This window comes from Ursus americanus, chromosome 31, assembly GCF_024610735.1.
Source record: "Ursus americanus isolate L20-20 chromosome 31, mUrsAme1.1.p, whole genome shotgun sequence".
Classification (NCBI taxonomy): Eukaryota; Metazoa; Chordata; class Mammalia; order Carnivora; family Ursidae; genus Ursus; species Ursus americanus.
The window spans coordinates 14289717-14303083 of NC_142157.1; the positions used below are offsets into that span (position 1 = coordinate 14289717).

The window sequence follows — 13367 nt, forward strand, 5'->3', positions numbered from 1 at the left end:
CAGCAGCACTGGGATTAAGATACGGATCCTAGTCAGATCAACTCAGAAAGTCAAATGTAGTCATGTGTTAACTTAGATTTAGAGTTTTCTTAAGAAACCAGGTTAGTCCAAGCGTTTGTCCTAGTATATTTGACAACTAGTGATAACTAGAGGCAATTAGTGCGGTGGTAACTAGTCTCTTTTTACATATCAAAGATTTTGGGGTGGATCTCAGTAACCTATAGCCACAGTACATAGCTTTTACATAAGCAAGACCTAATCACGCAAGTTCTTAGCTGTAGTGATGTCTGCTGTCCTTGAGATGAATGATTTTTCCAGAAGTGAAGGATATGCAATCTAGGTGTAGACCATGTTACGTTAATTAAATTTATCATCTATTTAGAGGATCTTTCTAAACGGTTCTCTATTTACTGACTTCCCAGTCTAGTTTTCCCTTTAGGCTAGTACCCTTCACTAGTTCTTTGAAGCTTTTTCTTTCTTTTTTTTTTTTTTTTTTTTGTAGACTTTTTTCTTTTTCTCTATGACTTTTCTATAATCTTTTTTGATTTTTTTTTTAAACTTTCTTCTCTGCTTCTCTTGGTGCTTCTTGTATTCCGTTAATTTCTTCTACTTCTGCCAGCTACGTATTCTCTGTTTTTCTGTAGACAACATCAAGAACACATAATTTCAGGATTTTAAGGAATCTTAGAGATGAATGATTCAAAATACTGTCAGGTACTGCAACCTATGTTTAACATCCTTACCAAATGGTTGTTTAAATAGAGAATTTGAAACTCAAAAGAGATGAAAGTGACCTATTTGGCTATTATATGTGACAAGAGTGAGATTTAAATTCAGGTTTCTTCCTTTTTCCTCATCTAGTGGGTGAATGTTTTAATAATAGAAAGATGGGGAGTGGGTCTAGTAAACACAGTGAAGGTGGGTTAGGAAGGAGTTAGCAGGGGAGGCCGAGTTTCAAGAACAACAACGTTGGGTTGGACAAGAATAAGAGTTTTAGAAAAGATGTCAGAATTGGGTTTTATTGTAAGTTAGTTAAAGATGCCCTATAGGAAGGAAGGATACACACACAAAGGAATGAAGGACACAGGATATTGGGAGTTGTGTAGAAAGGCATATTAAAATAGAGGGTTCAAGAGAATCCTGAGCAGCTTTTTTGTTTTTGTTTAATTGAGCGAACTAGCGCACTTCAGGTTTTCTGTTGAGAGATATTAAAATCATTTGAGCCACTGGAAAGAGTCTTTTTACAGAATATAGGAATGTGATACCATCTACTTCCATTCCAACTTACAGAGAGTGGCTTAAATCCTCTCGAGTAATAGGGGGAATGGCGATTCTGAACTATCTAGATGTATGGCCCAAGGTCGTGGTCTCCTCCATCCACCTCTTTTCCTAATTCTTTGATGCCTTTCCATGTACATGTAGGGTTTGGTGGGGTGGGACTGGGTGTCATATCTGTAACAGAGCTTCATTTGGGTAGTTGGTAACATGTCTACATTGAGATGACTCCATGGATGACTGAAACTCCGTGTAGCTTGTTCTCCAGGAGCAGCAAATGGCTCCTACTGTTGGTCATTTGAGCTTATCCTTGTTTTGGGAGCCTGTGCTTTCATAGTCTAGAGATTGAAAAGTTGGAGAGTACGACTGAGCCCTGCAGAAGAGTGATCTAGGAGTGGGAGCTCACAGAAAGGAACTATTAGGCAGTGTCTAGGGAAATAGAGGCATGGCTACCTGGACTTTATTTTTTATAGCAGTCTCTCTTCTTGGGTATCTGAGTGCCTATGAAGGTTTTTAAGGTCTTGCTAGTTTATATAAGGCAGGACCTGTGTAGGAAAGAAGTTGGACTTTCTAATTTTTAATCTTTTAATCTCTCTGGGAAGAGTATTCACACTAATAACATAAATTTGTGTATTTATTTATGTTTTTAAATTGAAGCATAGTTGATACACAGCGTTGTGTTAGTTTGAGGTGTTCAACATAGTGATTCAACAACTCTGTATGTTACACCATGCTTAGCACAAGTGTAGCTACTATCTGTTACTGCATAATGCTATTACAGTACCATTGACTGTATACCCTATGCTGTACTTGTATCCCTGTGACTTACTATAACTGGAATCCTGAACCTCCCATTCCCCTTCTCCCATGTTGTCTGTCTGCCACCCCCTTCCCTTCTGGCCATACAGAATTCTCTGTATTTCTGGGTCTGTTTCTGTTTTTTGTTTGTTCATTTGTTCTACTTTCTAGATTCTACATATAAGTGAAATCATATAGTATTTGTCTATCTCTGTCTGACATATTTCACTTAGCATAATATCCTCTAGGTACATCTACATTGTTGCAGATGGCAAGATCTCCTCCTTTTTTATGGCTAGGTAACATTCCTCTGTGTGTGTGTGTGTGTGTGTGTGTGTGTGTGTGTGAGAGAGAGAGAGAGAGAGAGAGAGAGAGGTACATCTGTTGATGGACACTTGGGTTGTTTCCATATCACGGCTGTTGTAAAGAATGCTGCAATAAACATGGGGGTGCATGTATCTTTTCAAATTAGTGTGTTCATTTCTTTGGGGAAGTATTAAATAACCAGTAGTGGAATTACTGGATCATATGGTATTTCTATTTTTAATTTTTCAAAGAACCTCCATACTGTTTTTCACAGTGGCTGCACCAGTTTCTATCCCCAACACCAGTGCACAAGGGTTCTTTTTTCTCTACATCCTCGCCAATATTTGTTTTTTGTGTTTTTGATTCTAACCATTCTGACAGGTGTAAGGTGATAATTCATTGTGGTTAACTTTTGCATGATTAGCTTTCCAACATTTCAGAGAATTCCTTGCTTGTCACTCTTACTTATGGGAACTAAGACTGGGGCTTTACTAGGTGTTTCACGTCTTTGGAGAGGTGGAGACAAAACAGAGAACAAAAACTGTTTAAAACCAGAGTCCAAAGTTTGAAAGACCTGTACTCTAGCAACTATAAAACATTGATGACAGAAACTGAAGATGACACAAAGAAGTGGAAAGACATTCTATGCTCATGGATGGGAAGAACATATATCGTTAAAATGTCTACAGTACCCAACGTAATCTGCAGATTTAATGCAATGCTTATTGAAATACCAACGACATTTCTCACAGAACTAGAACAAACAGTCCTAAAATTTGTATGGAACCACTGAAGACTTCGAGTATCCAAAGCAATACTGAAAAAGAAAAACAAATTGGAGGTATCACATTTGTAGATTTCAAGTTATAGTACAAACCTATCCTAATCCAAACAATATGGTACTGGCATAAAAACAGAGATATAGATCAGTGGAATAAAACCGAAAATCCAGAATGAAACCCATAAGAATATGGTCAATTAATCCTTGACGAAGCAGGAAAGCATATCCGATGGGGAAAAAGCAGTCTCTTCAACAAATGGTGTTGGGAAAAGTGAACAGCTACATGCAAAAGAATGAAACTGGACAGAAAAATAAACTCAGAAATGGGTTTAAGACCTAAATGTGACACCTGAAATCATAACATACTTGAAGAGCACACGGGCAATAATCTCTCTGATATTGGCTGTAGCAACATTTTTTTGCTAGTTCTATGTCCTGAGGCAAGAGCAGTAAAAGCAAAAATAAACTGTTGGGACGACATCAAGATCAAAAGGTTTTGCACAGTGACGGAATCAATACACAAAAGGAAAAGGCAACCTAGAGAATGGGAGAAGATATTTGCAGATGACATATCTGGTAAAGGGTTAGTATACAAATACGAGGTACTGATAGAACTCAACACCCAAACGCAACCCTGTTTAAAAATGATCAGAAGACAGGAGCATACATTTTTCCAAAGAAAACATACAGATGGCCAACAGGCACATAAGAACATGCTTAACATCACTCATCGTCAGGGAAATGCAAATCAAAATTGCAACGAGATACCACCGCACACCCGTCAGAATGGCTAAAATCAAAAACACAAGACACAAGTGTTGGCCAGGAGGCGGAGAAAAAGGAACCCTCTTGGACTGTTGGTGGGAATGCAACAGCCACTGTGGGAAAAAGTATGGTGTTTCCTCAAAAAGCTAAAAATAGAACTACCCTACAATCCAGTGATTGCACTACTGGGTATTTATTCAAAAAATACAAAAACACCAGTTCAAAGGGATACATGCACCCCTATGTTTACTACAGCATTTTTTGCAATAGTCAGCCCAAGTGTCCATTGACAGATGAATGGATAAAGAGGAAGTGGTATATATACAATATGGAATATTATCCAGCCATAGAAAAGAATGAAATCTTGCCATTTACAATGAAATGGATGTAAATAGAGAGTATTAAGCTAAGCGAAGTAAGTCAGAGAAAGACATCAACCGTATGATTTCCCTCATGTAGAATTTAAGGAACAATAAAAATGAGCAAAGAAAAAAAAGAGAGAGACAAACCCAGAAACAGCCTCTTAACTATAGAGAACAAATTGATGGTTGCCAGAGGGGAGATGGGTGGGGGAATGGCTGAAATAGGAGATAGGGAGTAAGGAATGCCCTTGTCATGAGGAGCCCTGGGTGATGTATGGAATTGCCGAATCATTATATCGTATACACGAAACTAATATAGCACTGCATGTTAATGCTACTGGAATTAAAATAAAAACTTAGTAATAAAAACAGAGGCCAAATTTTAATTATATCAAGAAACTTCTTTCAATAAATAGATAGCTGACCTTTCACTCAATTTTTCTTTTTAATGAACTTGGTTTGTTGTATATTTTTGCTCTAAAGTCTTTCTGTTTGCTGCGGTGGCGATGATTCATGGCCTACATCAGATGATGACGACTTTAATATCAAGGTAAAGTACTCTCTTGTGAAATTAATTTTCCTGCTCTGAATTTAATTTTGTCTATTATTACTGTTAAAATTTAGCAGTGGCCTGCCTGTCATCATTTTATGTTTGTAATGGAAAGTTGGTCAGAACAAACGATTTTACAAAATTATGGCAAGTTGAAAAATCTTTTTTTTTTTTACTCTGGCAAATAGTGAAGGTGGAGGTTGAAGAAAATGAGCTGGAAAATATATAATGACAGGAAAATTATATTGGGAAAAGCTTTCGCATAATGGTGGAAATATGACATTTAGTCAAGGATAAGGATTCTTACTGTGAGGTTTAAATTATCTTAACATGACTGTCTTTCTCTTTGCATCTTGCTTGCTTGCTTGCTTTCTTGCTTTCTTGTTTTCTTTCTTTCTCTCATTCTTTCTCTCTCTCTCTCTCTCTTTCTTTCTTTCTTTCTCTTATTCTTGCACTCTTTCTTTTCCTTCCTTCCTTCCTTCCTTCCTTCCTTCCTTCCTTCCTTCCTTCCTTTTTCTTTCTTTGTTTCTCTAGAAAACATGAATTTTATAGTACTAATGCCTAAATGAAATCTTTAGTGGATCCAATTATTTATTGCAGATATTTTTCTTGGACATTTTTTATTTTGGCAGCCTGTAGTGTTATGACAGAAGATATTTTTTCTCTGTTTCTATTCTTTGTTCTACATTCAGACTAAAATAAATCGACATTGTCTAAATTCAGAAATTTAAAGTGTTTCTCAACATGTATATTGCAAAGGCATTCCACTGTGCTTTCAAATTAGTTCCATGGAGAGTATAGTTAAAACTCTTTATCTATGTGAAGAATACATGTTTTGCCTAAAATAATAATCAGCTCTAGAAGCAGAGGCTCTTCATACCCTTATGGTAAAATGTCCAATTTCAGAAATCTTTTATATTATAGTTTTTAAAAATATCTACTTGTAGCCTTTGTATCAGATTCTAAAACTGAAAATCTCACTCATTTTATGTTTATTTAAATATTCATTTGAAGACCCCTGCATCATTATATGCTGCTGGATGTTAGGAAACATAATTGTGCATCTCTTGGAACACCTAGAATAAAGTCTTGCTTGGAAGAGGCAATTTAATATTTTTTGAATGTGAATAAATGAGCAGACAGATGGAATTCTGTATAATGGAATGTTATAAGTATTGTAATGTGTATAATTTGTCATAATTAAATACATAAATTTTAAAAAATATGGCTCAAATTTAGATTCTATTTTCATGTTTAGGCTTTATAAGCGCAAATGAATTATGTTGAGGAAACAAAGAAATAAATAAGAAGGAAGGTTACAATGTATTGTTTAGTATCCTCTAATTGTGAGCTTAGAGTTGTAGATGAAAATGCCCAACTATTTTCTTTAACCCCACCTATGTCCCATTAGATATATCCTTTCAAGGAATCCATTTCTCCTTAGAATTCTCATTACCAGTTCTTTCTCCATGTGCAAAGTTGATGTATTAGAAACATTTCTTTTTCTATTTTTTCTCTCTCTGGTAATAATTTATAGCTTTCAGATAGTGATAGATGACCACAAATTGAACAACCTATAGTGAAAAAATTAAATTCTTTACTACAGTAATTATAAAGAAATAGTTGTAGAGTGAGAAAAGTCAGTATTATTAGGGATAAACTATGCACAAGAGCCTCTGTCTTATATATATTTATAATTTATATGTAATATGTATTTATAATATGTAATTGAAAAAATTTTAGAGACTTCTGTTTTTCGTATATCCATAATCATACTTACATATTCGGGAAAATACATATTTTTTCCATATACGTTTTGTACTTACATTTTTCCTTTTTTTCCTTGTCTTAAGCTTGTGCTTGATTGATCGGTCATGTCTTATTGTTTTCCTTTTTGCTTCTTCTCCCCCCAACTCTTTTTTTTTTTAATGACTTACCCGTACCCTAATTTTTCCTTGAAGAAACATTTCTTTAGAGTCTGTTCTTTCAGTCCTTCTCTTTCTGTCTCCATTGTCAATATATTTGGTTATGGCTTTGTGTTGTCTGAGTGTGGTTTTCATTCATGAATCATTGCCCTACAAGGTTTATTATTAGTTTTTTCCTCTTTTCTGGAAGGAGCTGATTTAAACAATCGTTTGTCTTTAGCATTTTGACAAACAAAACCAACTTAAAGTGTAATTCCAACTTACCTGAATAAGATATTACTAAAAACTAAATTTTAATATTTTCTCCTACAAGAGATATTCGTGCAAATATAAATTATGCAAACACATGTTAAAGTATAAATAATTAATCTAAATTTCTTAATGTTTGGGGTTTTTATCAATAATGCTTTCAATTACCTAGGAATAAAGTTGTGTTTTAGGTTACTTTGGTAAAGAAAGTATTTAAAAATATTTAAAATTTCAATTTAATTTACATATACTGTATTCTTAGTTTTAGAGGTAGAATTCAGTGATTCATTAGTTGCACACAACACCCAGTGCTCATTAATTCAAGTACCCTCCTTAATGCCCATCACTCCTTATTCCACTCCCTGCCCCCCACTCTGCCTCCCCTCCAGCAACCCTGTTTCTTGCCTATAGTTAAGAGTCTCTTAGGTTCTGCCTCCCTCCCTGTTTTCATCTTTTTTTTTTTCCTTCCCTTCCCCTATGTTCGTCTGTTTTGTTTCTTAACTTCCACATATGAGTGAAATTGTGGTAGTTGTCTTTCTCTGACTGACTTTTTTCGCTTAGCAGAATACCCTCTAGTTCCATTCAAGTCATTGCAAATGGCAGGAGTTCGTTCTTTTTGATGGTTGAGTAATATTCCTTTGTGTGTATATGCCACATCTTCTTTATCCATTCATCTGCCAGTGGACATCTAGGCTCTTTCCATAGTCTGGCTATTGTGGACTTGCTGCTGTTAACATTGGGGTGCAGATGCCCCTTCAGATCACTATGTTTGTATCCTTTGGAGAAATACCTAGTAGTGCAGTTGCTGGGTTGTAGGCTAGCTTTAGTTTTAAATGGTTCAGGAAGAATTTGTATGATAATCAGGGGTAAGGAAAGTAACACTTTGGGACTAGCTATTAAATCTCTCATAATCCTCACCCCATGAGAAAATGTAGGCTAGTAAATGGCAGAACTGTGACTTGAATCTACATTTGAATGATTCCAAAAGCTGTGTTCTTTGTGCAGCAGTGCTCATTTGATAATAGTGACTATTATGATTATTTTACCAAATGTGATACTTGCAATCCTTAAAACTATTAATTTTTGTTCTAGAATGTCCCCAAACCAAGCTTAGGAAACCTAATGGCTGCTTATGAGAAAATCAAGAACTGTAAGCTATTTGAAGACTTGTGTTATTCACTGCTGTTTGTCCATTCTTGTGTTACTCAGTAATTCAAAATTACAGATATTTTCATGTACTCTTTATTTTGTTTTTTACTAAGTGGAAACAAAACCTGGCCTTATGACAGTAGGCGATAATCTTTCACTTACGGACGATAATTCTGATCATAAAGGTGGAGATACAAAAGTGCATGACCTTTTTTGTCCTGCTATTCCATCACCTAGAACTCTTAAAAAGCCTCTCATGCCATTAGCAGGCCTTGGTGTTACAAAGGTAAGTTGTTTTGTTTTAAACTTTTTCCCCTGATGTTTTTTTTCACTTACATCCTCTTGATCCTTATAATGAAAAGAATCTTAGGAAGAAATGGAAGTCCTCAAGATCATAAGAGAACACAGTGTAATAACAACAGGGAGATAAGTACCGGATTGAGATTTATAAAGGTTGGTGGGAGTGAACAATTCTTAGGTATGCCAGTATGGAAGTAAAGAATTAGAAAGCAACTGGCAAGAACAGCTAGATGGAGGTGAAGATGAGGGAGGGGGTGGGGGGAAGAATTCATTTAAGAAGGGCAAGATGAATGTAAAGATTGAAGAGTTGAGAGAGAGTATTACAAAAACACAATTGCAGTAGTGGGGCTAAGGGAGAGCAGATAGTCTGTATTATAAAATAGGGTAGAGATTATTTTGAGTGCAAACTAAGAAAACAAAGTCAGGTAATACAAATGCTTAGACTCTTCTGAATGACTTACAGCTGATTTTCATGAAGCCTGGAAGAAAATTTTATCCTTTTAACTTTAATAAAGTGTGATATCTCATATTTAATTTAGCAAAATCTGTGTTTATAGATAATGCAAAGTGAAATCTGTGTTAGACCTTAATCAGATTTATTATGAATTTTGAATTTTTGGCCATTGTCTTCCTTCTGGTTCCTTTCTGCCTTCCTTTCTTTCTTTTTTTTGAAGATTTTATTTATTTATTTTGTGCGAGACAGTGAGAGAGAGATATTGAGAGCTGGAGCACACAGAAGCAGGGGGAGGGGCAGAGGGAGAAGCAGACACCCCACTGAGCAGGGAGCCTGATTCAGGACTCGATCCCAGGACCCTGGGATCATGACCTGAGCTGAAGGCAGACGCTTAACCAACTGAGCCACCCAGGTGCCCTTTCTTGTGGTTTCTAATTTAACGTACTGTGTGGTATAATCTTGGCAGGTTTTAGATCTTTTTGAGAATAAAGAGAGGAAATAAGTAAACATTTTATGTAGTCTTTTCATTAATTAAAACGGAAATTTCTGATTATGTAAGTGAGGTTCTTAATCTTTATCCAGCAAATGAAATAAATTTTAAGCTGCAACACTCTTAAAGGAGAAAATTGTTTCTGGATTCTGATTTATTTATTTTTAATTATATCTGCATATAATAGATACATACAAAGACATCAAATGAATGAACTCACAATTTATAAGTTTTTTTCTAATATGAACTATTTGTCATCGTAGAGTCATAAGGAAGGAAAGGTTGCCAACAGAGTGTACAGAATTATTTCTGGAAGATGATTTTTACTTTTTCAAGTATCTCCAGTAGTGGATACATTTTATATTATTCCCAGGAAACTTTAGTATTCCTAGTTGTTAATTCTTGGGGGTTTTTTTAGGTTTTAAAAATTTTGAGTAATCTCTATACCCAACACGGGGCTTGAACTCACAACCCTGAGATCAAGAGTCACACACTCTCCCGACTGAGCCAGCCAGGCACGCACATAGTTGTTAAATTTAACGTGCGAATTCTTTCGAATCTGAAACTCAGAAATACTGGTGATTGGATTTTTTTGGTCCCTTTCTTCTTTCCTCATGTGAATATTGGGCCCTGCATGATAATCATACATGTATTTGGAGTCTTTAAAACATTCAGCTTGGATGGTCATGATTATTAATTTTTTAGTACTAGGTTCTTTCTCCAGTCCTTAACTACCGTCTTGTATTCGTAGATAGGAAATTAGAGCTATTAGTTTGCTAGTCACAGTTCACAGAAGAAAACTATGTGAATTTTAAAATGGGATTTATCTTTTTTCATAAATCATAGTAGTACTTAAAAATGCCTCAAAATGCTGTGATCCCATAAGTATTTCTCTTCCACAATTTAAATCTTTTTAAGATTGATTTTTAAAAAGGAGTATTCTTATAAAATCTTAAATCGGTGTTTTGCGATTAAATCTTTTTATTAATCTTTAAAATGCTGTTCATTACAGAGATGAATACTTGCCTGTGTATGTTTTTTTCCTAAAGTTTTATTTATTTCAGAGCGAGAGAGAGAGGGAGTGTGTGGTGGGGGGAGAGGGTAAGAGGGAGAGGAAGAGAGAGGGAGAGAAGCCGACTTCCCACTGAGCATGGAGCCTGATGTGGGGCTCAGTCTCACAAACCCGAGATCATGACCTGAGCCAAAATCCAGAGTCAGCTGCTTAACCAACTGAGCCACCCAGGTGCCCATTAACTTGCCTATGTTAATAAAAGTGTATTTTCTATCCTTGAAACTAATGTGAAGTATATAATTGAAATATTGAATCCCATGGCTTTTTCCCCCTACCTTTATTTTTGTTCTGAAAATTTCAGAGTTCTGTGTAGGTTTACATTATTTACTTATATCAATTATATTTTGTTATATTTATATTTAAATATGTGTAATTATATTAATTATATTTTCCTGAGCAATGTCATTTTTTTCCTACTTCAAATGTATTTGTCTATAACTTTCTTCTTAAGTCTCCTGGGTGCTTCAAATTTGGTATGTCCCGGATTGAAAACATCGTTTATGACCTTTCCCACTTCCCTGACTTTTTGTAATCTGCTCTGTCATTTGTTTTCCCCATGCTAGTGTATGGCACCACCGAAACACTGAAGCAGGAAAAATCCTGGACTCCAAACTTCCCCGAAATTGCTATATCCAGGGGCACCTGGGTGGCTCACTCGGTTAAGCATCTGACTCATGACTGGCTCAGGTCGTGTTCTCGGGGTCCTGGTATATCAAGCCCCATGTCTGGCTCCATACTCAGTAGGGAGTCTGCTTGAGGATTCTCTCTCTTCCTCTCCCTCTGCCCCTTCCCCTGCATGCGCACACTGTCTCTCTCTAAAAATAAATAAATAAATTTTTAAAAAACAATCACCACATCTCTACCTCTGAAACCAGTAATACATTATATGTTAATTAATTGAATTTAAATTAGAAAAGCGACACCTGGCTGGCTCAGTGGGTTAAGTAAGTATCTGCCTTCAGCTCAGGTCATGATCCCAGGATCCTGGGATCCAGTCCCGGGTTGGGCTCCTTGCTCAGCGTGGAGCCGGCTTCTCTCTCTGCCTGCCACTCCTCCTGCTTGTGCTCTCTCTCTCTTTCCCTGACCAATCAATCAATCAATCAATCAACAAAAATCTAAAAAAGAAATAAGTTAAAAAACAAAAAAAAAATTTAGCACATTCAGTCATTCACCACATTCAGTATTTTGTCCCTGCTTACCATTTTTCATATCTTATTAACATAATTCACCCCCTCACCTATAATTTTGAAATGCTCTTCTGGTTTTGGTTCCTTTATGTTCATCTTGACATTGCTGTCAGAGTGACCTTTTTAAATATGTTTGTGATGATGTAACTTCTCCGCTTATTTGGTGGATACCCATGACATGAAGGAGAAAGTTCAAATTCTAGCATGACACCTTTTTGGTTCAGTCCTGATTTTCCAATTACATGTCTGTATCCCATTCCCAAAAAGTGTGTTCCAGTTTTGCCACATTCTCTAGCTATCGTCACTTCCTGTGTTATTTCATAGTTCATCCTTTTGCTCCTCCTACCTTTTCTAGAAGGCCCTTCACACCCTCCTTGTGCACTTTGTCTGTCTTTCAAGATACAGCCCTATCTTTGCAGCACTTCCTGAGCTTCCCACATACAGCTGTTTTCTCTTTTGTGCCTTCGCTGTGCTTCATTCACCTCACCTGTAGAACTGGTAAATGATACTCTGTGTTCTTACCTGTTTTCATCCATCTCTGGTCCTACTAGCATATAGGGTAGTCTCTGTCTTTTCTTTCTATTTCCAACTTGTCCCAGGATAGTGCCTATGACTTGACAGAGCCGGTATGTATTTGTCTTTCTTGAGTAAGTGAGTGAGCGAGCAATTGAATTAATGTGATGTTTTCTGAAGGTGGGTTTTGTTTTGTGTTGTTTTTATAGGACGGAGAGGTGCTATCAGCAATTGGGGAAAAGGACAATGGGATTGATATGGAAAGTGCTCCACGAGAGCAAACAGTTAATGACAACTTGACTTCTGCTGATAGAGCATCCAAAAATAATGGAGATGGTAAGTGAGTGAACATCTATGAATCTTTTTCTATGCTTAAGTGCTGGTACATCACAATCTGTAAGTCTGTAGATCCAGATATGTTTTCCATTTCATTAAGGTATTTTTCTTTTGCTGTCTTTCTTTATAAGTATCCCGATGACTACCAACTTTTTCTTCTTGAAAATACTTCAGCTCTGAAAATCTTACTCCTATCCCTTTTATATTATTGGAATATTCTTAAATACGGATAGGCTTGTATATATGTTTGAAATTCATAATGATACATGTTCTCATTAATGTATCTGTGACTATATTTTGTAGTTATGGTAATAGGATTGGGAGAAGAGGAAGATAGAGAATCACCTTGGCATTCTGAGGTACTGTTTTCTTCTTCTTGTTTTACAATATAAGCGTTGAGTGATGTGAAAACATGAAAGGAATGCTTAGGCTTTACTCTCTTGTCTGTGTGTTTGCCCATAAAAAGTATTTCCTTATCCTTTTACCTGTAATTGACAAAATCATTATGTGTAAATATAATGATATAGCATAATACAGTTCTGCTAATTTGCAAGCTTAACTTAACAAAAGCTGTGTAGTATTATTGGAGAAAACTGAGGCTTAGAACTGAAAAGGAATTAGTTTGGGTTTTGAAATTAAGATATCTAAAAAACTAAAGAATTGGTCCAGGCCAGCCTAGGGCCAAATGTATGATTCTGTGGTGTATATGGATGTGCAAAGCTGCTAATGAGATCTAGAAAGAGTTTGGATTATAGTTTTTTATAGCCGGAACTTGAAACGATAATGCCTGGGACATGAAAGTATTATATATATACACATTTCTAAAAGATTATTTATTTATTTATTTATTTATTT

At 35.9% G+C, this 13367-nt stretch overlaps 2 protein-coding genes across 39 annotated transcripts in view; both read left to right on the top strand.

The window, feature by feature from the left end:
- The window catches only part of LOC123778715 (ankyrin repeat domain-containing protein 26-like), a 40114-nt gene extending 34862 nt beyond the window's left edge, over positions 1–5252 (top strand). The window contains exon 13 of the mRNA XM_087857852.1: positions 4771–5252. Coding sequence (XP_087713978.1) covers positions 4771–4876 — 106 coding nt within the window. The 3' untranslated portion in view covers positions 4877–5252. The remainder of the gene's footprint in view (positions 1–4770) is intronic.
- The window catches only part of LOC123793446 (uncharacterized), a 386505-nt gene that overhangs the window by 200349 nt on the left and 172789 nt on the right, over positions 1–13367 (top strand). The gene's annotated exons all lie outside the window — the stretch shown is intronic.